The sequence below is a fragment of the Cheilinus undulatus genome, linkage group 11, assembly GCF_018320785.1.
Source record: "Cheilinus undulatus linkage group 11, ASM1832078v1, whole genome shotgun sequence".
Taxonomy (NCBI): domain Eukaryota; kingdom Metazoa; phylum Chordata; class Actinopteri; order Labriformes; family Labridae; genus Cheilinus; species Cheilinus undulatus.
In genome coordinates, this window is record NC_054875.1 from 37,915,699 (window position 1) to 37,937,778 (window position 22,080).

The 22,080-nt window shown below is 40.6% G+C and overlaps 1 protein-coding gene across 15 annotated transcripts in view; it reads right to left on the reverse strand.

Annotated features, from left to right (window-relative positions):
• Positions 1-22,080, reverse strand: part of rap1gapa (RAP1 GTPase activating protein a) — a 131,075-nt gene that overhangs the window by 36,573 nt on the left and 72,422 nt on the right. For 12 of the 15 annotated variants that reach the window (XM_041799533.1, XM_041799528.1, XM_041799536.1 and 9 more), the window contains one exon: positions 6,510-6,603. Coding sequence is in view for 11 of the 15 variants with exons in the window: in XM_041799528.1 (XP_041655462.1) it covers positions 6,510-6,603 (94 nt within the window). In the remaining 4 variants the exon portion in view is untranslated. Of the gene's footprint in view, positions 1-6,509; positions 6,604-15,297; positions 15,355-15,385; positions 15,567-22,080 lie in introns of those variants that run through there. The other 3 variants (XM_041799534.1, XM_041799537.1, XM_041799535.1) reach the window with 3 other exon arrangements.

Sequence of the window (22,080 nt, forward strand, 5' to 3'; positions counted from 1 at the left end):
TATCCCATCAAAATAAAAGCAAAAAGCCCAAAAATATTGTTTTTAAATGTAGGAATGTTTCATTACCAGCAAACGCCCCTCACATTAAGCTTTACAGCAGTGTTTACTGTAATGAGAGGATGAACATTAGTCAAACATTTGGGTCAAATGGTGTGTAATGACACAAAACAAACTGACTAATGTACTTCAACAAAGTTTGTAAAGCACAAACACGCTGGTCTCATGGCACACATGCCGCCAAAGTTCACTTCTGTTTATTTGATTGTCATTTCACCTGATTGAATCATGTGATCTCCCGTCTCTACCCCACTATCACAGTGTCATAGTGACCGACCGGTTTTTCCACGTTGTACACCTGCTTCACTCTTCAGATCCTAAACACAGCTGCGGGGAGTATTGTCCTTTCAATTTTTCTCATGCAAAACACCATGCATCATTTGATCATGACTGATCTAACAAGCACAATAAAGCTGGATTACAGCAGTCTGTGGTAACATGGTTCTGAAGTGGTGAAGTGACAGCTGAAAGGCTGAGCCAGTAAAGCCTGACACAGTCAAACAGCATGTTTACAAAGCAATCTTAGCTTTCTGTGTGAGTTTGAGTAAAGTCCTCCACCATGTGCAAACAGGAGTCTGTCTCAAACCCTGAAAGTAAATAACAGCAGTTGCAGCCACATGAAGCAAAGATTAGAACAAGAGGTGCTGCGGTATCATCTCTGGAGTTTAAGAACAAATGCACGAGCCGAAGATCACAACTTGTGGCATAAAGCACAAAAAAGTAGAAGTATGTTGCTGAAATATTTCCTGTTTTAAAACTCCCATACAGTCATACATTTCCATCACTGTCCATCACTCTGTCAGGTTTTGCTTTCACACCTTTAATCTCAATTTGGAGACATAGTTACCCTTTATAGTTTTGCTCCCTAGCAAGGTTTTCCCAGCTTTCATGTTTCTGAAATGGAGCTACTTACATAAATAGGCTTCCTCCAGCGTGCCTTTGTCACCGTTGGAGTATTGAGGTAGTTGTCATGATTTCTAGCCATTTTGCAAAGAGCGTCCTGCTTCTTTAAGAGGTGTTTCGACTTGACGGACTTCTACAGGCTCGGATGAAACTCGTTCGCTGATTCCCACTGTGACAGCTGAGGTAAAGCCGCATCTCTGCTAACCGCAACCATGACTGACAAAAAGCTGGATCACACGGAGTTAAAGGCAAGATCCGCAGGCTGTTGCGGAGTGTCTTCTTCTGTAAACACAAAACTATCAGCAGTCTCAGGTTGCATGTAAAGGCTTCTGATAGAGCTCAAATTGTGGAGTAATAATCCTACAGAGGTCTGCTGATCCCTCTTTGTCTCTGTCTTTCTCTCTCTCTGAAGCATCACAGGAAGACATCCAAACCATACATCATCCTCTGCTGTCTATTTTACAACCCTGTCTTGACTTTGACTGACAGGTAGCAGGAGGTGGAGTCCAACTCTTCCACTCTAATAGACAAGTCTTTCAACAATCTCCTCTTAAGAGAGGATCTACATGATGAGATTTTCAACCATAATAAACTCCTACGAACCAAGATAAAGGAAGAGAAAAGTCTTAAAATAAATCTAAAGGGACACAGCATCTGCAAGAAAGACAAAAAGCAATCTTATAAGACAAAAACAATCATTGTAGCATGCAAACATTTTGCAGACAGGAAAAAGACGGACTGCAAATCCACTGGGAGTCAGTCTTGCATGCACTACAGGAGTTAGAGCCGAGACCTTCCATTATCAGAGCTAATAGGATCGTCATTATGACAAGAGGAAAATTAAATGCCTGAGACCTCTCCCCTCCTCCACACTGCTCAGGTGCAGCTCTGTGAACACTTACAAAACTCATTATATCTCCAGCCAGCTCAATGATCATCAGACACATGTCGCAGACTTGACTTTTTCATGTTATTCGAATTCATGCAAGGTGTGGATCATAATTTCCTATTTTGTTGCCATTAGTTTAAGGTTGTTTGGACTCTTACAACAAGAATTATAATTTAAGACTGAGCCCGAAGCAAGATGAAATAGTACAAGAATACCAAATGAGATATGAATCACAAGGCTGCTGTTTTTAAAATTCAGAAAAGGTGTTGGAGTATCTTAGAATGTCTTCTTTTGGGAGGATTGCAAAACCAAAAGATACAATCTGGTTTAATACAAGATACTATAATGGATAAGATAAAATACTATACCATGCAACACCATACCAATACTATACAATGGGCAAAAGTACAACACACTATGATAGGATAAGAAAGGATACAAAACATTATGATACATTATAAGACAATATAATAAGATACAATATGACTTGAAATGGCACAGTACCATACGATACACTACGATTCGATACAATAGGATAAGATAAGGTACGGTACAGTAAGGCGCGATATAATTAGGGCCCGAGCACTGACCTAGGGTCGGCGAGGACCATAAAGTAATTCTGCATTTATCTCCCAAGTCTGAGTTGGGGCTCAAAGTTGAGTCAAAGAAGATTTTTTGGGGTTTTCATAATGTCTTTGCTGCAGTATTCAATGTGATGTTTGTTTCTGCAGTAAATATTATAGCCACATGGGGAACTTTATTCTGTAACATTTACCCTCTCCACCACAATAAAAACAAAACAAGACTCTACTAACATTGGATGGCAAAAGAGCTAAAGTCACAGTTATTGATGCTTAGCTAATAAAAAGAAATGCAGACAACTACTGAGGGCCCAGGGCGTCAAGCATTTAAAGAAAGCCAATGTAAAAGAGGTAAATTTGCTTCTGCCTGGCTTTAAAAACAGAAAGAGCCAGGTCAGGACCAGTTTGAGTCTTAATCAAAGCTAGCATCAACCTTTAGTGGAAAACAAAGTTGCTGGGTGGTGATGGCTTGAGCCTTGTAAAAAGTGGGACACCAGGAAAAAATTTGGGAAACACTGCAACATGGTATGATAACATACCCTAAAGTACAATATACTATGATTGGATAAATCAAAATAGGATAGGATAGGGTAGGATACAATATGATACAATATAATAAAATATGATACAATTCAATAGGATATGATAGAGTATAATATGATATGCTATAGTACAGTACATTATGAAAGGATGAATTAAGATAGGATAGAGTAGGATAGGTTAGAATATAAACTGATGCCACGTCCCACAACAATAGGATATGGTTTGATGAGCTATGATAAATAGCAAACCAAATAATATACTATGATACAATCTGCTATAATACATTATACTATAATAGTATGTAGTAGGATAGGCTAGAACAGAATAGGATGGAAATAGGATAGAATAGGATACGATATGATGTGATGCAACACAATGAGACAAACGCGACACCCACAACACAACTGACACACCACACCATGCCACCAAACAACAGGATGTGATGCTATTCAGTGTTATGCGATACAAGCCAAATGATACAATATGCTACGATACGATAAACGATGTACGATACGGTACAAAACAATATGATAAAATAAAGTAGGATACAAAAGGGTAGGATACGATATGATACGATACGTTATGATGTGTTATGATATGATGTGATACAGTATATGATACGATGCGATATGTGACACAATATAGTAAAATACTATATGATATGATAAGTTACGATACGATATATGTTACAATATGTTAAGATAAGATTCAACACACTCCATGCGACACGTATGATAGGATATGATACGATACCATATGGAAGGATTCATTACACTTTATTTTGCCCTTTGAAAAAAAAAATGTCTTGGACTGAAGTGCTGCAAACATGTAGCTGCCTACAAATGTAATTATTAAGAAAATAGACAGCAGTCCCCATGTACACAGAAATGCACATACCAATATCAACCATGCATGTTGTGCATGACCCTTTTTTTTTATTTGCAAAAAAAATTGCCTTAAAAAGTGTAAAATTAAGAAAAATGATTCAATAAAAAGACAGGAAAAAGACAAGAGGAAGATAAGAAACACTAAGCCTCCTCTTGTATTTAGTGCTTTCTCAATTAGAAAAATTGACTGTGCTATCTTATAGTTTTGTCTTATTTGCATATTCTGTGCTTTTTTCAGCTTTTGATCCAAGATCATTTGGGCTTTTCAGGGTCTTACTAGTTTGTCTAGTAAGCTTAGCTTAAATCAATGTCTTTAAGCAGATGTCTACATGCAAATGCAGCTAATTATCCCTTTGTAAACATCATCTTTACACTCATAAACTCCTTTCTCACTCCTCCAGTAACACTAACCAATATCAAAGCACTGGAAAAGATTTCTTGGCCAAAAGTCCTTTATTACATGTCGCTACTTTCAAAGGAAGCTCTTATAAAAATCACCCATCAGTCCCTGAAAGTATTATCTTCTTTATATTTCCAATTCAAGGGGTGGTACACACACTTGAAACATCTTTCTATCAGTATGAATGTCACAGAGGCGTAATAGTGACACCAAGTTTCTACCACCTTTAGCATAAGAGGTGTCAGAGCGGAATCACTGTGAGATGGAGCAGTCAGCGGGGGAGAGCAGAGCAATGTGTGTGTGCATGTGGAGCCCCTGCTGTTTCTTTTACAATGTTGTAATGTGATGTGAAATCACATGGTGGGTGGTGGGTTCCAAGTTTGCGATCATACTACGAGAAACAGACAATAGAGATGCCTTCAGTTGTGTGCCAACTCTGAAGATCCCAAAATAACAGTTAAAACTGAAGCACCAGTAAACCATGTCCGCTTTATATGTGCAAAGCTGTACTAGCAGAAATGTCACGTCCTGATATATGGATTATATTTAACAAACATTTAAGACAAACTGTGGCAAACTCTACAACATATTTGCCCTCTCATAAATGCATCAGAATGTGAATATGACAGGGCAGCACTATGGCTTGAATTAGGCAGTGACCATAAGACCTGCTGGGGTTAATTGCAGATTGACCTGGTTTTCGCAGGGCTCTGATTAAAGCGATATACTCCTCTGAGTGTTGCCCCACTAAGCCCTTATCATACTGGAGTACAGCACATTACCATACTGCCCCTCAATATCCGTTATCCAAAGACGGGTGAATAAAAACGAGGTCACAGATCAAATTTTAAATATAACTGCTGCTGAAACCCTTTAAAGTGCAGGAAGTCTTACAAACATCTCACAGTCTCAGATGTTTTGCATTTTTCCTGCTGTTTCCCGCTTAAAATGCAAAGAAAAGTCTTAAAGTCCCGTCTGAAATACCTTCATCTTGTGCCTCTATGACATGCAAACCTGCAGCCACACAGAAGTTTCACAAATCCTCTCCTCATGTTCGTCTAACTGTAACCAGTAGCTACAGATGGTTTGTGGTGCAGGGATTGAAAGTGACGATTTAACAACCCAATCTCTGACTTCTCCCATAATCCCTTACTGTTTGCGCTCCCTCTGCTCTCTGTGTATGCCTCTGTCAAAGTGTGAGAGACTTTATGAAACCAGTCTGACGTGGGAGAGATTGTATCCGCTTTAAAACACCGCCGAGCTCAGCTGAGTTCCATCTCTATGATCCTGAAATATCCCAGCAGAGTTTTTTTAATGTTATTCACTAATTTAAAGAGATAAGTGGCACCAAAAGGCAGGAATAAAGACTCTGAAAGGGTTTGAGAGGTGCTTTTGCAATCTAAATAGATTTATTGATCTAATTGCCTCTTAAATCCTTTCAAGTACTGCTTCTTTTTAGATATCTCATATGCATAATTGCAGCAATTTGTTTTTTTCATGTGTTTTTCCCTAAAAATGTCATAAAAGATGAAGCTGAGCAGATGGAAAAATCACTGGAAACTATTTTAATGATCTTGAAAAGAACAAAATCAAACAATGCTGCAGAAAAACCATCAGCTTATGTCTAAAATGATTGCAGCTATTTGGAGAAACAGAAATCTGCATATTTGATCAATTTTTAAAACGCCAGGAGAAGTTGTACTTAACTAAATCTGGCTAATGCTGCTGGAAAACAACTGAAACAAACATAAAAAGTGGTTAAACATTAACATCTTTCCAATTTTGTTTCCCAAATGATGATGGGGAGTCTGAGAGGTTTTGTCTTCCTGATAAAAATGCTGATTTCTCAGGTTGTTTTGTTTGCTTTAATTAAATCGAGGTGTAGGGCTTGGATTGAGAAAAATGTCAGCGTCATGCTGTGATTTTCTGGCTAAAAATAGATTTGTGCTGATTGAATGAGCCAAATATAATCATCCCAGACACAAAGCAGCATGCATTGTAATTATAAAAGTCACACAAAGGCAGACAAGGATAAAAAAAAATCAAAGTAACACCAAAGGGAATAGCTCCAGGACTACTGTAAAACACGTGTGAGAGACTGAATCCAGGCAGCAACCGGAAGAGAAGCAGGTGTAGGGATGAAATGAGCGGTGACACCAAACAAAGATCACACACAGAGGTCACACTGAGGTCCATCAGATAAAGTCAGAGTTCAGAGTGCAGCCCCCTCCTCCTCGTTCTCCTCCTACCTTGTGGAACGGAGAGCTGCTATACGGGAGAGTCGGCTGGAACAGCTGGGGCTCTAGTGCTGCAGAAATCCGGGGGTCACTCCCATCTTGTTTCCTACAATCGAACAGATGCAGGAGAACATTGAGTTAGAAAAGGTCACTCAGTTTGAGATCAAGAAAGAGGACGGTACAAAGAATTGCCTCGGGAAATGTTGCTGGTGTCTTAGGCAGAGCAGTGGCCTTTAGCCTCGATGGTAAAGGATTTTTAAATGGTTTGTCCTAGTTCCCATTAGATATCTTAATCAGTAAGGACACTTTAAAGTCAGACTGCTGAATCATACTGCACATACCACTTTATATCCTCGTTTGACACCACTTCAGAATTTACCATGAGATGCCCTCCTTTAATGCAGCTCTTGAGTGTGTAGTTTTCAGTGTTTTTAATACTAAAATAGTAGCTAGCTTTGAAAAGCCACCTTGTTTAAATGCATTATCTGATGTTTTAAATGATATATTTGGAACATGTAAGACAAATATCTGCCTTTGCATGCAAAAATATGCAATAATATATTTTTCTGTTATGTTCTAATGTGAGTGTTTTACTTCAATTATAATTTGAGACTTGCGTACTATTTTTTTACTGTCGTTCTGCAGAGTAAAGCAAAGAGTACAAAATTTGGAAATCTTGTTTAAAGTTAGGGATGCAAAATATTGGATTTTTGCTGATAACTGATCTGCCAGTAATTTCAGATTCATTTTAGCTGATACTGATATCTATACAGATATTTAAATGTAGTTCAAACCTAAAACCTCAGTCCTTAAAACACACACTTTAAAGTTTGAGGATGAACAAATTAACAAGTTCAGTCCGTAAAAATGTTCTCTAAAGATTAAGGGATGATGACAGTGACAAAGACATCAACTGACGTAAATCTGCTGGTCTAGCTTAAAACTCCACCAATTAGTTTGTACAGCCAATATTTACAGCTGATATAGGCAGAGTCATATATTTGACCCCTTTAAGACGAGTTTATATTGGTCTCAGAGGTCCCCAAAACATGCTTGTGAAGTTTGTTGTAGAAAAAACACTCCAGTATTGTATTTTGCATGACTTAGAACCCTCTGCTTCAGCCCTGCTCGGAACGAGCTGTTTCTGTGTCTGTGACTTTAAATGTTAATGAGCTGTCTGACTCCGCCCCTGACTCCGGCCCTCTCAGGAAATGGATGTGGCTGACAGCAGGATCAGGAGAGGAGGGCGGAACTTTCTTTCAAACTGAACCTGGGGGCGGTGCTAACTCCCTACATGACATCATGAGGGAAAAATCTGGGAACAGCTTGTTTCAGCACTCATTTTCTAAAAGGTGGTGGTGGTGGGGGTTTGTTCTGATTCCTGGGGGGATTGTGGACAGACCAGGGGCACATAATTTTGCTAGAAAAGCCTGAAAAAGTGTATTTTGCATAATGTGACCATTAAAGCAAAAATATCGCTTGTAAATATTGGCAGGAATTTTCATATCTGTATATAACGATATCATGCTGATAGTAACATGCATCCTTATTTTAAACCTGGCTGAAAGTGGAGGATACAAACTTCCTTTTAGCCAAAAATAAACCCCTCTATGAATCGTACCGGGATTTGCAGTCGTTATTGATTTTTCTATTGGAAAACCAGAGACACATTTAGAGTTAGCCTGGGACCATAGGCTTGTTTTACCACAACCAACACTGAGACAATTGCCAGGGTCTCATCTATCGCCATTATGTAGATGTGCATCAAAACTGAGGTATGCATCTTGAAAAGTTTTAGTGATCCAATGGGCCAAAAGTGAATGAAACAGCATCAAAATAGTTTTTGATTATCAAATAAAGTCCCCAGTGAGGACACCTGGTCCCTACTTTAGGGTCCAAGCCCTTCAAAAAGATCCAAACATCTTCATATCAAGCAAATTACAGTGAGGCAAAATGAAGACATTAACTGTCTTTGTTCAAATAGCATGCAATAACTAAAGCAGCATGATTTGTGGCAGAAGAATAAATTGCACCAATGGTGAGCATATATTTGCATATTTTTATAAATTTTGCTTGGCCTAGAGACTTGTGGTCAGTTTGAGTTAAGATGCTCTTGATGAGAAAGGACTGTTGGGTATTTGGATATTTATGTTGCATGTTTGGGTATGTCCTGTAGTTCTCTGGCTTTGTTACCGGAAAAAAGATGATCCTTTTGGCTAAATAGGGATGGGCCTGATATTGGTCTTTGCCAGGGGTCTGCACAACTGTTTTCGGTGCTCATGATGCCAGTTTGAGGTGGGATATTCACACTCGTGCTATGCTTCTCCTGCGACTATTATGCACAAAGTTGTAACACCTTTGATTCATCACCATTGGAGGTAGTAAAAGATGCACAACAGGAATGTGTGGTGTCAGCGTGAACAAAAACCAAAGCAGACTACAATATGTGTGTGAACATGACTCAAAAAGCTAGAGTACACAATCTGCATTCAAGCTGAGCTAACTAACATTGATTTTACTAGTGTAAAGACAGAGGCATTTCCAGGAATCATCCCAGAGTGGCCTTGCCCCCACCTCTCACTATGTAACCTGACCACCCCAGGCGCAACAGAGCTCGGCTATCTGCCCAATCAGAGGTGTAACTTGTGTTTGAATCCACTTGTTTGGCTAAGGCTGCTTGTCACATTTTACTGCAGCACGTTTTATTCAGTTGGAACTTTATGTTGTGACTTCTATTCATACATCATCTTCACAAGTCCTTGAGAGATTTTAGGAGGAGAGCCAAGAGATATCTTCATGCACCTTCGCTAGAGCCAATGAAACACTAAAGTGTATTTGACAATCAGGGTATTCATCATAGAAACATTTAGAAATTTTCACCCTATCCTTGGCTCTAATGAGAGTACCTGAGGACAACCCTGTGGCTTCTCTCTGAAAGTACTTACTTCTATGTCCAATGCATCATAGCTACACCATTGGTACCTACACTGGTGTGAGCACAGCTTATGCATTGGTATGTCTCTGTAGCTTAGCAATGCTCCACCTATAGGCTTGTTGGCAGTATGATTTCTATTCCAGTCCTGTGGTGTTGCCTGCTTGTTTGTGCACAGGAAATCATGGTGACTGGTATTGAGTTGAGGTTGGCGACAATAAATATCAAGCAGCAGTTGAGAATGTTGCATTTTTTGCAAATAAGAAGAGAGGAGACATCAGAGGAGATGAAAGTATGGCCACTTATTTGGCTGAGGCAGAGGACAGGGTCATTTTTCCCATTTCTTTGAACATTGAGACATGGATGAGGAAATTTACTTCTATATTCAGATGTTGCACCTCTTTGACACATTGCTACATTTTTCGGGAGGTGCACGTCAGTGTATGTGTGTAAGCTCCTGCACAGGTTCAGGGTTCAGCAAACCTTCAGCATATTCAACAAAGTAGATTCAGAGCAGAAGTATAAATCAGGATTTTCTAAACTTTGTCATTTACCTTGTGCTAACCACCTTATTTAACCTGGCACATCAGAAAGACTTTCACATTTCCATAATTTAGGGATAAATCTCACATCCTCCTTGGCAAGAGTCCATACACAGTGTTAGAGAAGGGCAGAACCTTTAAAAAGAAACTGGATGGACGTTCTATCTGACCCAGTCATTACAGGCCAATAAGAGCAACAAATAACATGCTATAATAGGCATGCACCGCCCCTAGGTGTAGACTGTGCATCACACAAGGCAGTTGATATCGCTGTTTACTATCACTGGAGCCAGTAGGGACATTTAACTCTAAGAGCAAAAATGTCTTTACACCAACAAAAGCTTTCAGTGTGATTCTTTACTCCTATTTTAATAAAGAAATGTTGTACATTCTGATAAAACTGCTGTTAAAGCTCCATCTGTTCTTCACTGGCAGCCATTGTTTACTATCCTGACATGACAGATGGTTGTTTCATATATCCACTACATGGGAAATATTTTACATTCATCTGGGAAACTTTCCAGAAAAGGCAGTTGGGAAAGGGCAAGACTTTTCAAAAATCTCTCCAAATGTGCTGTCCGTCACATTCATTACAGGCCTATTAGAGCAACAAGACAAAATGAGGCAGAGGCATGCACAGCTTCAGTAGAAGTCTGAGCTTAACAGGCAGGTGCAGTCACAGTTTAGTGGAACTTGTTGATGGATAAAACTCAAGCCAAAGAAGGTCAGGGGAAGTAAATGGTAAACACTGCAGGTCACATTTACCCACTCCCACTCATTCACTGACACATTCATTCACTGATAGCAGAGGTTACTATGGAGAATTGGCCATCAGTATTAGCTAATCCCATTCGTACACTTCCGTACCCATTTACACACCACGGACACAGCAGTGCAAGCAAATTGGGGTTAAGTGTCTTGCCCAAGGACATATCGACATGTGACTGCACAAGCTGGGGAGTGAACCCACAAACTTCTGATTGTGAGACAACCGACTCTGGCTTTCATTGCTGCACCTTGGTCTTTATCTAATAAAGAATTTTGGCCCTGTTCTGAACAGGGCCAAAACTGCCGCTATAGTGCAGCTACAGCCAAACTAATTGCTACATCAAGTGCTAGTGTATATACTGGCTTACAGTGCAGCTAAACTGTTCTCGTGCCAATAGCAAACTCATGGGGATGCAGGTAGCAGGCATGCACAGCTCCAGTTGAAGCCTGAGCTTAGCAGATAGGTGCAGTCACGGTTTAGTGGAACTTGTTGATGGATAAAACTCATGCAAAAGCAGGTCAGGAGAAGTGCAAAAACATATTTTCCAACATGAAAAGCTTTCAGTGATACGCCTTGCTCGTTATTTAATAAAGACATTTGGTCCAGCTCTGATAAAACTGCTGCTATACTATAGTTATGTCCAAGCAAAACACTAAGCTGGCGGCAGCCATTGCTATCTTCTTTGAGTACAACTACACCCCGACTGCAGCTACTGCCTCGTTCTCTTAAAATAATACTGATTGGTCAGGTTCGTTTCCAGACCTGGCACAACGTTTCAGACCGGAGCTTTGCAGGATGGATTCACCTGATGACAGACACAGAATCTGGCTAATCCATGTGATTTGTAAGATTAATTGTTTGCAGGCTTGCATTAAAACTAAACCACACTTGCTGCCACCACCTGCTTCTCATCAAAGAATGATTAGTCTGGTTATTCTCAGGAAAGGTGTAAGTGTTTCAGCTTGAGGCTTTGCAAGATTGCCTGATGGCAGACATGGAATCTGGCCAAGCCATCTGTTGGCAAGGTTACACCTGGTAGCTTTCCTTTAACTTTGAGCACTCTGTAACTGGAAAAAAAATCTCGACACAAGAACATAACATCAATATGAAGGTGTCATTTACAGAGTAGATATGATTAGGGGCATACTTCATGCTGCCCCTGCATATGTTGTTGGGCCTCCAATATAAAGGTCTGTCACTGCCCTATGGGAGTTATCTAGTTTTTTTACTCTGTAGTGCCTGGGTCATGAATGTGATGCAAACAAACTTTCCTTAAAAAATCTACTTACTTCATTGGGATATTTTTCATAAAAGTTATAGCTAATGCTTGCCATAAGTCTATATAACATTCCTTGCTGCAAAGATTATTCCCTGAAGATTTCAAATCCAATCCTATGCAGGTTCTTCATTTCTTATAGTGCATACATAAGCTGCTTTTCATAAACACTTCAGGGATCCAGAGACAGCCACACCCTCACTATAGCTCCACATTTATTCAAACACAGGATCTGTACTGTCAAACCCAGGAGAGCAGCACATCACTAACGCCAAACTGAGCCATACTACCGTCATGCATCCTTTGCTCTAACCTCAATATCCCTCTTTGAGTGGCTCAATCCTCCCCACAGGATCACTGATCGATTCCCCCCGCTGACCACACTGCCCTATTGACACAGACTACAGGCCAGTCTGCACGGCAGGCTTTCAATTTGTTTGAATTATTCAATAAATTTCAAACGCCTGGTGGGGATCGATCAGTGTGCAAGTGGATCTGAAATGAACATGAAGTGGCGATAATGCAAAGTGATGCACGCGTGTCCCCGCCTGTGATGACAGCAGACACGTGAAATATGAATCTGTGTGTGTAAGAGATTCATTTGCAGGGAAGTATTATCTAATGCATTCAGTGATGAACTGATGGAACTAAAAAAAATAATCCTTTTTGAGCATCTAGTGTGCGGACAGAATAATCAATCTTTTAAGTGACTGCATGAGTCTGTGGTGTGTGATAAGACGCACAGCTGCTGACTAAAATAGAGTATTCTCACATTCACTCACTGTACCAAGAACCAAATATAGGTGAAGAAAAAAGAAGGGTGATTCATTAACACGCGGCGCTGCCTGCTGTTACACAACGAGCGGGTGAATCTTCAATCAAAGGAGCTCCAAAACAAAATGAGAACAGTTGTATTATTTTTCAGCAGACTGGAGAAACATGAATGAGGCGAGTAGCCCAGGCAGCAGCAGAGGATCTCCCATGGGAGATCAGGATACGACCGGGCATCAGCTGCCCTGAACTCTTAATTAGAAGTGATGCTCAATAAATGGACGCAGGACAAACACTGACACGGATCAAACAGCTCGTTTAGAGGTAGATATTGTATTACACAGAGCCGTGCACAGGTGATAACCCCCTTTAAACTTTTGCATATGAGGCCATACTACAAAAGCGAACAGAACAGATTTGAATAGGGATGTTTGTAATGGATAAGCAGAAAATAGGGCATGATTTAATGTGAGAGAAGAAGGATATTCCTTCTTTTTTCTCGAATAGTTCACAAATCAAAGCATCAAAGTGCTTTGCTATGGAAGCCCTCAGAGGATATGCGCCCATATATATTTTTCAAACTACTCAAAATCTCAGCATATTTCTCTTCTGATCTTGCAGAAACAGCACTGGTTTTCCTGTGACTGCCATAATAAGTCTAGAGATCTTGAGAAATTAACTCATTGCAACAGTAAAGCATCTGTTTTCTCAAGACTACAAGATAACCAAGACAAGCTCTTGAGAAAACATCCAGAAAGAACTCATTATGACAGATATAACACAGTTACACTACAGACTGTCACCATAATTACAGACATCGAAGACCTGCTGCTGTGGATCTGCCCATCTACAACGGCTTTACTATCAACACCACTTTTATTATTATTATAGAGAATTTAAGGGCAACCCATCTTCAACTGCTATCATTAAAGAAATCCTTCTTTAATTCATTTTTATTCATTAGCTGTGAGTGCTAAAGTTAGTCTGTTCAGCCTCCAATCAAACATGTCTCTTACGGCTAATTCCACACCTACTACTACTAATTAATTGCCAGGACAGCTGTAAATTTACCGTCTACATTTTGTTGCTCTGCTTATTTTCTCTTTTTCTGTTACTCTCACTTCATCATTTTCATCTCCCTCTTCACACTCTCTGCATCCCCCTTTTTCTGCATCTCCCTCTTCTTTTTTTCTGAATCTCTCTCTTCATTTTTTTAAAATCTCATCTTCTCTTTATCTGTATCTTCCTTCTCCCCTTGTCTCTGTCTTCTCGTCTCTGCTTCTACCTCTTGTCTTTTTCCTTCCTCTTCTGCATCTACCATTCTCTTAATCTGCATCTCCCTCTTTCTTTTTTCTGCATCTCCTCTTCTCCTTTTCGGCATCTCCCTCCTATCTTTCCTCTGCATCTCCCTCTTTCCTTTTTTTTTGCATCTCCCTCTTCTCTTTTTTCTGAACCTCCTCTTATCTTTATCTGTATCTTCCTCCTTTCTCTTTCTGCATCTCCCTCTTTTCTTTATTTCTTAATCTTTCTCTCCTCTTTTTCGGCATCTCATTTTTATCCTTTTTCTGCAGCTCCCTCTTCCCTGGTTCTGTATCTTCCTCTTCTGTTTTTGCATCCCCTCTTCCTTTTTTCTGCATCTTTCTCTTCTCTTTTTTGCATCTTTCCTGCATCTTCTTCTATTCTTTACTGCATCGTTATTTTCTTTTTTTGCATCCCCTCTCCTCTTTTTTCTGCATCTCTCTCCTTTCTCTGCATCTTCCTTTTTCCTTTTCTGCATCTTCTTTTTTTCTGCCTCTACCTCTTGTCTTTTTCTGCCTCTTTCCTTTTTCACCATCTCCCTCTTCTCTTTTGTACAACTCTAACACAGCTTTGGCAAATTTATGTTCAACGTAATTCTTGTTCTGCTCAGGATTTTTGCCTGTCAGTATAGAGTTTTTTGCCTTTGTAATCATGGTAAATGTTGCTTAAGTTTATAGATGCATGTCCGCTTAGGGCTTCCTTACTTTGCTGTACAGGTCCTGGATAAGATAAGGTAAAACAAATGACTTTACATTTAACACTTTTGCACCCAACAGATGCTTGCTTTTTGCTAATTTTACAAATAGAAAAAACATGCATATCTTTTTGACTTCAAGGCTGCAAAACTGTAGATTATGGAGAAATCAGAGTGGCTGCTGCTCTTTCGAGGCACTTTATATCGCAACAAGGAAGATTTATACTTGTACAGATACTGGCGCATCGTTCCTTCTTGTACAAAATGTAAAAGAGTACAATGAAAAAATGTCTGAAACTCTACCTTCTTTTAACTCTAACTCAGAGTCAAAGTGGCTGAAGAAAAATCCTCTGTACAGCACTTGCCACTGTACATACTGTTGTTTACACACACCTGCCAGCTCCGTGCAGCGTGAACACGTAAACCCTCCTGCAGATCAGTTTGCAGCACTAAGCCACAGCTTCATCCCAACACCACAACAAATTACATAACACACCCCAGCTGGTTCACGACGCACCACACAAATCATCCGCTTGAAGAAGAAGAAGAAGAGGATGTCACCCGCGTGCCCTGATGTCCTGCGTGGAGCTCAGAGGCAAACTTACTCTGGCAGCAGCAGCTGGACGCTCGGCGGGGAAAGTCCGGTCGGTGACCAGCAGCCGGGCAGGAGATGACTCACTCACTGTCTACGCTTCTCCTCTGGTTAAAAGCCTCTCTCTCTCTCCCTCCTCCCTCTTCTTTCACAGTTATCTCCTCTCTCTCTCTTTGTCCCTCCTCGTTGACTCTCCTCTCTCTCTCTTCAGCTTCACTCACAGCTCTCCATCGCTCGTTCACCTGCTGGCCTCACTCTCAGCTCTTTACACTGTCGCACACTCCCAGCGAGCATCCTCTCTGCCGCTCATTCTCCTCCCTCTCTCTCTCTCTCCTCCCACTCAGTCTCGTACACATATGCACTCTTTAGTTCCTCTATCTCCACCCTCTTTGTCTGCTCTCAAGCTCACACATAAGATAGTACTTGTCGGAAAAAGCCAGAACTCTAAAGCTGGCACCAACCCCCCTTAAATGGACCACCAACATCACTTCACTCATCCCCCTTCAAAGCAAGAGCCCCTCCCCCATCATGTATCCGCGGGGACGAGTGAAGTTTGCCGCTCAGAAAGAGAGAGGCCTGATTTGGGTGACGGGGGTGTCCTTTAATCCCCACACCGCCTCATGAGCCAGCTAGGGCTGTTGCTGTGGCAACCACATCAGCCACACGTGAAAGAAAAGAAAAACGCTCGCATGCACGTTAATGTTTATCATGATGTGGCTCAAACAAGGGGCCAAACATGAACTCTCAAAGGTAAAGAGTTTCCTGAAAGCTTTTGGTTGGAGGGGAAAGACAGAGAGAAAACACATTTAGCACGGAGGAAAACGACATGTACCGTCATGTAGACATCCTAATTCTGCTGTTCTGAACAAATAAATTACAGAGCATTCAGAAAGTATTCAGAACTCCTTCACTCTTTCAATTTTGTTATGTTTCAGCCTGATGCTACAGTAAAAAAAATCCATTTTTGTTCTCATTAATTTACACTCAGTACTCCATCATGACAAAGTGAAAACAGAATTTTAGAAATTTTAGCAAATTTATGAAAAACAAAAAAAACGCCTTGACATAAGTATTCAGACGCTTTGCAAAAACACTTGAAACTTAGCTCAGATTCCTCCAGTTTCTTTTGATAATTACTGAGATTTCTCTACGCCTTGGTTGGCGTCCACCTGTCATCAATTAAAATGATTGGACTTGATGTGGAAAGGAAGACACACCTCTCTATAGAAGGCCTCACAGCTGACAATGCATATCAAAAGCCAAGACATGAGGTCAAAGGAACTGCCTACAGAGCTCAGAGAAAGGATGCAGATCTGGACTTATGGCAGAGTGGCTAGCTGGAAGCCTCAAGTCAGTGCAAAACACATGAAATCCTGCTTTAAACAAAAGGGTTTTCTCTGGATCTCAGTCAGAGTGACCATCGGGTTCTTGGTCACCTCTCTTACTAAGACCATTCTCTCCCAGTTGCTCAGTTTAGCTGAGCGACCAGATCTCTTGGAAGAGTCCTGGTTGTGCGTAACTTCTTCAGCTTGAGAATTATGCAGGTCACTGTGCTCTTGGGAACCTTCAGTGCAGCAGAATTGTTTGTAGCCTTCCCCAGATATGTGCTGTGAAACAAGTCTGTCTCTGAGCTCTGCAGGAACCATCTCATTCTGCAAAAAATCCCACTGAGGTGTTGGCTGCTAAAAAAAAAAAAATCATGTTGTGACAAACATCACCCCCTGACTTCAACCCTTTTGAGAACCTGTGGAGCATCCTTAAAAGGGAGCTCTATGAGAGTGGACCTTAAAACAGCAGCTTTGGGAGGCACTTCTAGCATCCTCAAAGGAAATACAGACAGAAACTATATACGGACTTACAAGTTCAATGGATCAGAGTTGTTAAGGTGATATCAAAAAGGGCTCCTATGTTAATATGTAGCTTGATCTGTTAGGATGTTTTTGATGGATATAGCTTTGATTTGATAAAAAAATAACCTCCAAATGTAAAGAAATACAACTGATTTCTGTTTTCAATCATTTAGAAATTATTGAGTGTTTAACATTTATTTCTTATCACTGGTAAACCCAATAAAAATGTAAGGATGTACACTATGTTGCCAAAAGTATTTGCTCACCTGTCTTGACTCGCATTTGAACTTAAGTGACATCCCAATCTTAATCCATAGGGTTTAATATGATGTCGGTCCACCCTTTGCTATAGCAATAACAGCTTCAACTCTTCTGGGAAGGCTTTCCACAAGGTTTAGGAGTGTGTTTATGGGAATTTTTGACCATTCTTCCAGAAGCACATTTGTGAGGTCACACACTGATGTTGGACGAGAAGGCCTGGCTCTCAGTCTCTAATCCATCCCACAGGTGTTCTGTCGGGCTGAGGTCAGGACTCTGTGCAGGCCATCCAAGTTCATCCACACCAAACTTTCTCATCCATGTCTTTATGGACCTTGCTTTGTGCACTGGTGCACAGTCATGTTGGAACAGGAAGGGGCCATCCCCAAACTGTTCCCACAAAGTTGGGAGCATGGAATTGTCCAAAATCACTTGGTATGCTGAAGCATTCAGAATTCCTTTCACTGGAACCAAGAGGCCAAGCCCAGCTCCTGAAAAACAACCCCACACCATAATCCCCCTCCACCAAACTTTACACTTTGCACAATGCAGTCGGATAAGTACCGTTCCCCTGGCAACCGCCAAACCCAGACTCGTCCATCAGATTGCCAGATGGAGAAGCACGATTCATCACTCCAGAGGACGCGTCTCGACTACTCTAGAGTCAAGTGGCGGTGTGCTTTACACCACTGCATGGCTTGGTTGCAGCTGCTCAGCCATGGAAACCCATTCAATGAGGCTCTCTACGCACTGTTCTTGAGCTAATCTGAAGGCCACATGAAGTTTGGAGGTCTGTAGCGATTGACTCTGCAGAAAGTTGGCGACCTCTGCGCACTATGCGCCTCAGCGTCCGCTGACCCTGCTCCGCCATTTGACGTGGCTGAGTTGCTGTTGTTCCCAATCGCTTATACTTTGTTATAATACCACTGACAGTTGACTGTGGAATATTTAGGAGCGAGGAAATTTCACGACTGGACTTGCTGCACAGGTGGCATCCTATCACAGTACCACGCTGGATTTCACTGAGCTCCTGAGAGCGACCCATTCTTTCACAAATGTTTGTAGAAACAGTCTGCATGCCAAGGTGCTTGATTTTATACACCTGTGGCCATGGAAGTGGAACACCTGATTTCAATTATTGAATGGGTGAGTGAATACTTTTGGCAATATAGCGTATGTCCACAAAGAATTTGCCACATTGTTTTCCTGGCACCTTTGGCGACCCACTGGAAAGAGCTTCGCTACCCACTCTTGGGTCCCGACCCACCAGTTAAGAACGCCCGGGAAAAATTTTGGATGTAATGGGTTAATGAGAATAAAAGTCTTTTTATAAAATCAGGCTGCAATACAAAAATTTTTTGGCAGTAATCCAGCCAGGGTGTGTCTTGTGAAACTGAACTCATCTTTTCAAAATAAAAGTAGTTAATCACATTTAATTCATGAGGGGAAAAATACCTGTTCACATAGGGCTCGAGGGTTGGATGCTTTTCCCTTAATAAATTATATCATCATTTAAAAACTGCATTTTGTATTTACTCTGGTAATCTTTGTCTAATACGAAATTTTTTTGATGATCTCAAACACTGAAGTATGACAAATATGTAAGAAATAAGAGATCAAGAAGGGGCAGATACTTTTTCACAGCACTGTAACTTGCAATCTTTTCCTCTCATTGTGCTGGATGATAAAAGCATGTGCAGAAAGGTTTTTAATTACTGTAATGACTCTTATTCAATCCCCAGTGAACATGCGCGTTCCCTCCTCTAAGCTTCAAACCGCAGCTCCCAGCAGACCTGTGACTAATGTCAGCAGCAGTCTTTTCCTGCCTCAATCCCTGCTAAATAACCCCGTGTGCAGGCAAAGTGTCATCTCGTCTGTCCTTCCCTCTGAAGTCTCCTCGGCGAACGACCTCAGACCAAAGTATGTGTGTGTTTGTGTGTGTTTGTTTGGGTGTTTGTGTGCTGTATGTGTCAGACATGAAGAGATAACAAGGGATTAGAGCACAGTCATCATACTGTGCCCCATTAAGAGCTGTGTTTTGTGATAAACAAAACAAATAATCCTCTCACTGTCCAAAGCCGGCTGCTAAAAAAGAAGACTCTATTATATCACTGGACCAAACTTTGACTTTGACCAGATTAGCAGTAATTTGTAGAGGCGTCCCGCTGGAAAGGGGACATTAATCTGCCTCTATCTCTCTTTTAAACCCTTGAGCGAAGGCTGCAGATGTTCTATTTTTTTTTTGGAGAGCTCAGTTTGTGATTGAAAAAATAAAAATGGTCGCCTGTGAGAGCTTTTGTCAATAGTGCTTATGGATAAAACACATTATCAGATAAGAGCGGGCAGATTTCCTGTTTTGAGCTGTACTTTCATATAGATTATTGCAGCTGGTTCCTTTCAAATTAAAAGCCAATGAAATCACGGAGCACTGTCTGTGGGATCTCAACACTTTTGTGCCCTGGCAAAATATTAAATAACAGCAGCAGCAGAAGGAAAAGATCGTGAGCTGTGTGGAGATTTATTTTTATCTCCTGTGAAAGAAGATGCTGGGTTTAAAAATGATAGCATCCTGCCAGCTCCTGTGTCCTCTGCAGAATCGGGCAGTAAATCCCTTCTGACCGGCCCCCGCTGCCAGGGATTCCCATCCCATTATCCCGGTGAAATGGCCTGTGGCCACTCCCCTCGCCTGCCCCCACCAACCGCTTATCCCCAGAGAATTGCTGCTGTCCTGAAATTTCCCTGTCTCTCGACCTCTCCTTGCCTCTCTCACTCTCAGACTACAATTTCTCAATGAAGAGGAGCAAGACGATAATAAAAAGAGCTCAAGTGCTGGCTCACTCTGGCTCCATCTTAAAACATATTCTAAAAAAAGGGGTCAGCATCTGGCTTTGTCACAGTAAAGGCAACACATCTGTTCATGCTTTTTGACAATCTAATCACAGGAAGCAGCTCAGAGTGTGATGCCTGTAATGTATGTGTGAGGGGGAAATATGACCCTGACCCCTGAGGGTACTTAAAGGTTTAGGACTCCAATCACACTCACTTTATACAGCAGCAACGTGTCAGAGGTCCTCAGCAGGGAAGATGGCCACTGATTTAAAATATGAATGAATCTGTTGACATTGGTAAACTGCTCAGTGTCTCCAATAGGTCAGAATTCAATTAGTGGTGGTCGACCACGGTGGGGATCCGAAAACAATACAGAGCTACAGAGGATGTGGAAAAACAGAACTAGATCCCTGCACTTATTAACAATCTCTGCCTCTGCCTATGATATGTGGTTTTATCATCATTGCTTTAAACAATTTTCTGCTTTTATGAGGACATGAAATTAAGAATTCTGAATAGGTATGATCATTTTTTTTCTGACAAAAAAGTAAAAAAAAAAAAAGGTCTACAAAATCATGGTCCATTTTACAATTAAACTGTAATAACCATATATAATTATATATGCATATGTGTAGATAGATAGATAGATAGATAGATAGATAGATAGATAGATAGATAGATTACCTGAATGATAACCACTCTCATCAATGCAACAAATATTTGTTATTCATTTGTGTCGCAGTTTATAGCCTTCTTGCAAATGCAAACCCCTTTTTTTAAAAGCAGAATTAACGGGTAAAAATGGCAAATAAGGGTTGAAAAGGTGGTGAAATAGGATTGTAAAAGTAGAAAAATGGATTGACAGTGGCAAAAATGTAGTTAAAGTGTTAAAATGGATAAAAGCTGAAAAAAAGGTAGAAAATGGCAAAAACAGGTATAAAAGGGTAATAATGGATTGGTAATAATGGCGGAAAGTTGCAAAATGGCTTAAAAGTTGCAGAAATGGGTGGAAAAGGTGGTGAAATGGGAATGAAAAGAGGCAAAAATGTGTGTAAAGTGGCATCAATAGGTTAACAGAGGCAAGTATTAGGCAGAAAGTGGCAAAAAAACAGGCTTAAAAGGGGTTGTCAGTGGCAAAGTTGGTGTCAACAGAGGTAACAATAGGCATAGAGTGAAAAAAATGGCTTGAAAGTAGCAGAAATTGGTGAAAAATAATGTTAAAATGTAATTGAAAATTGACAGAAATGGGTAACAGTGGCAGAAATGCATTAACAGAGGCAAGTAACAGGCAGAAATGGCAAAGGTGTTTTGAGAGTGGCAAAAATGGGTATAAAAAGTGGGTTATCAGTGCCAATAATGGATCAACAGAGTCAAAAATTGTCTAAAAGTGAAAAAATACTCAAAAGAGACAGAAATGGGTGAAAAACAAAGGTGAAATGGTTTTTAAAATGGGAAAAATTAGTGTAAAGAGACAAAAACAGGTTTAAAATGGGTTAATAGGGGCAAATAATTGGAAGGAAGAGGGAGACTCAGGTTAAAAGTAGCAAAATTGGCATAAAAATAGTGAAACATGGTTAAAATGTGCAAAAATGGGTGTAAAAGTGGTGAAAAGCAGTTAATGTTGTCAGCAGATGAAGCAATAGGCAGAAATTGGCATTAAATTGGTTTAGAAGTAGCAAATATGGGAAACAAAGGGTTGGAAAGGTTTTGAAAGTGGCAAAAATGACTCAAGAATGGCAGAAATGGGTGGAAAGGTGGTGAAATTGAATTA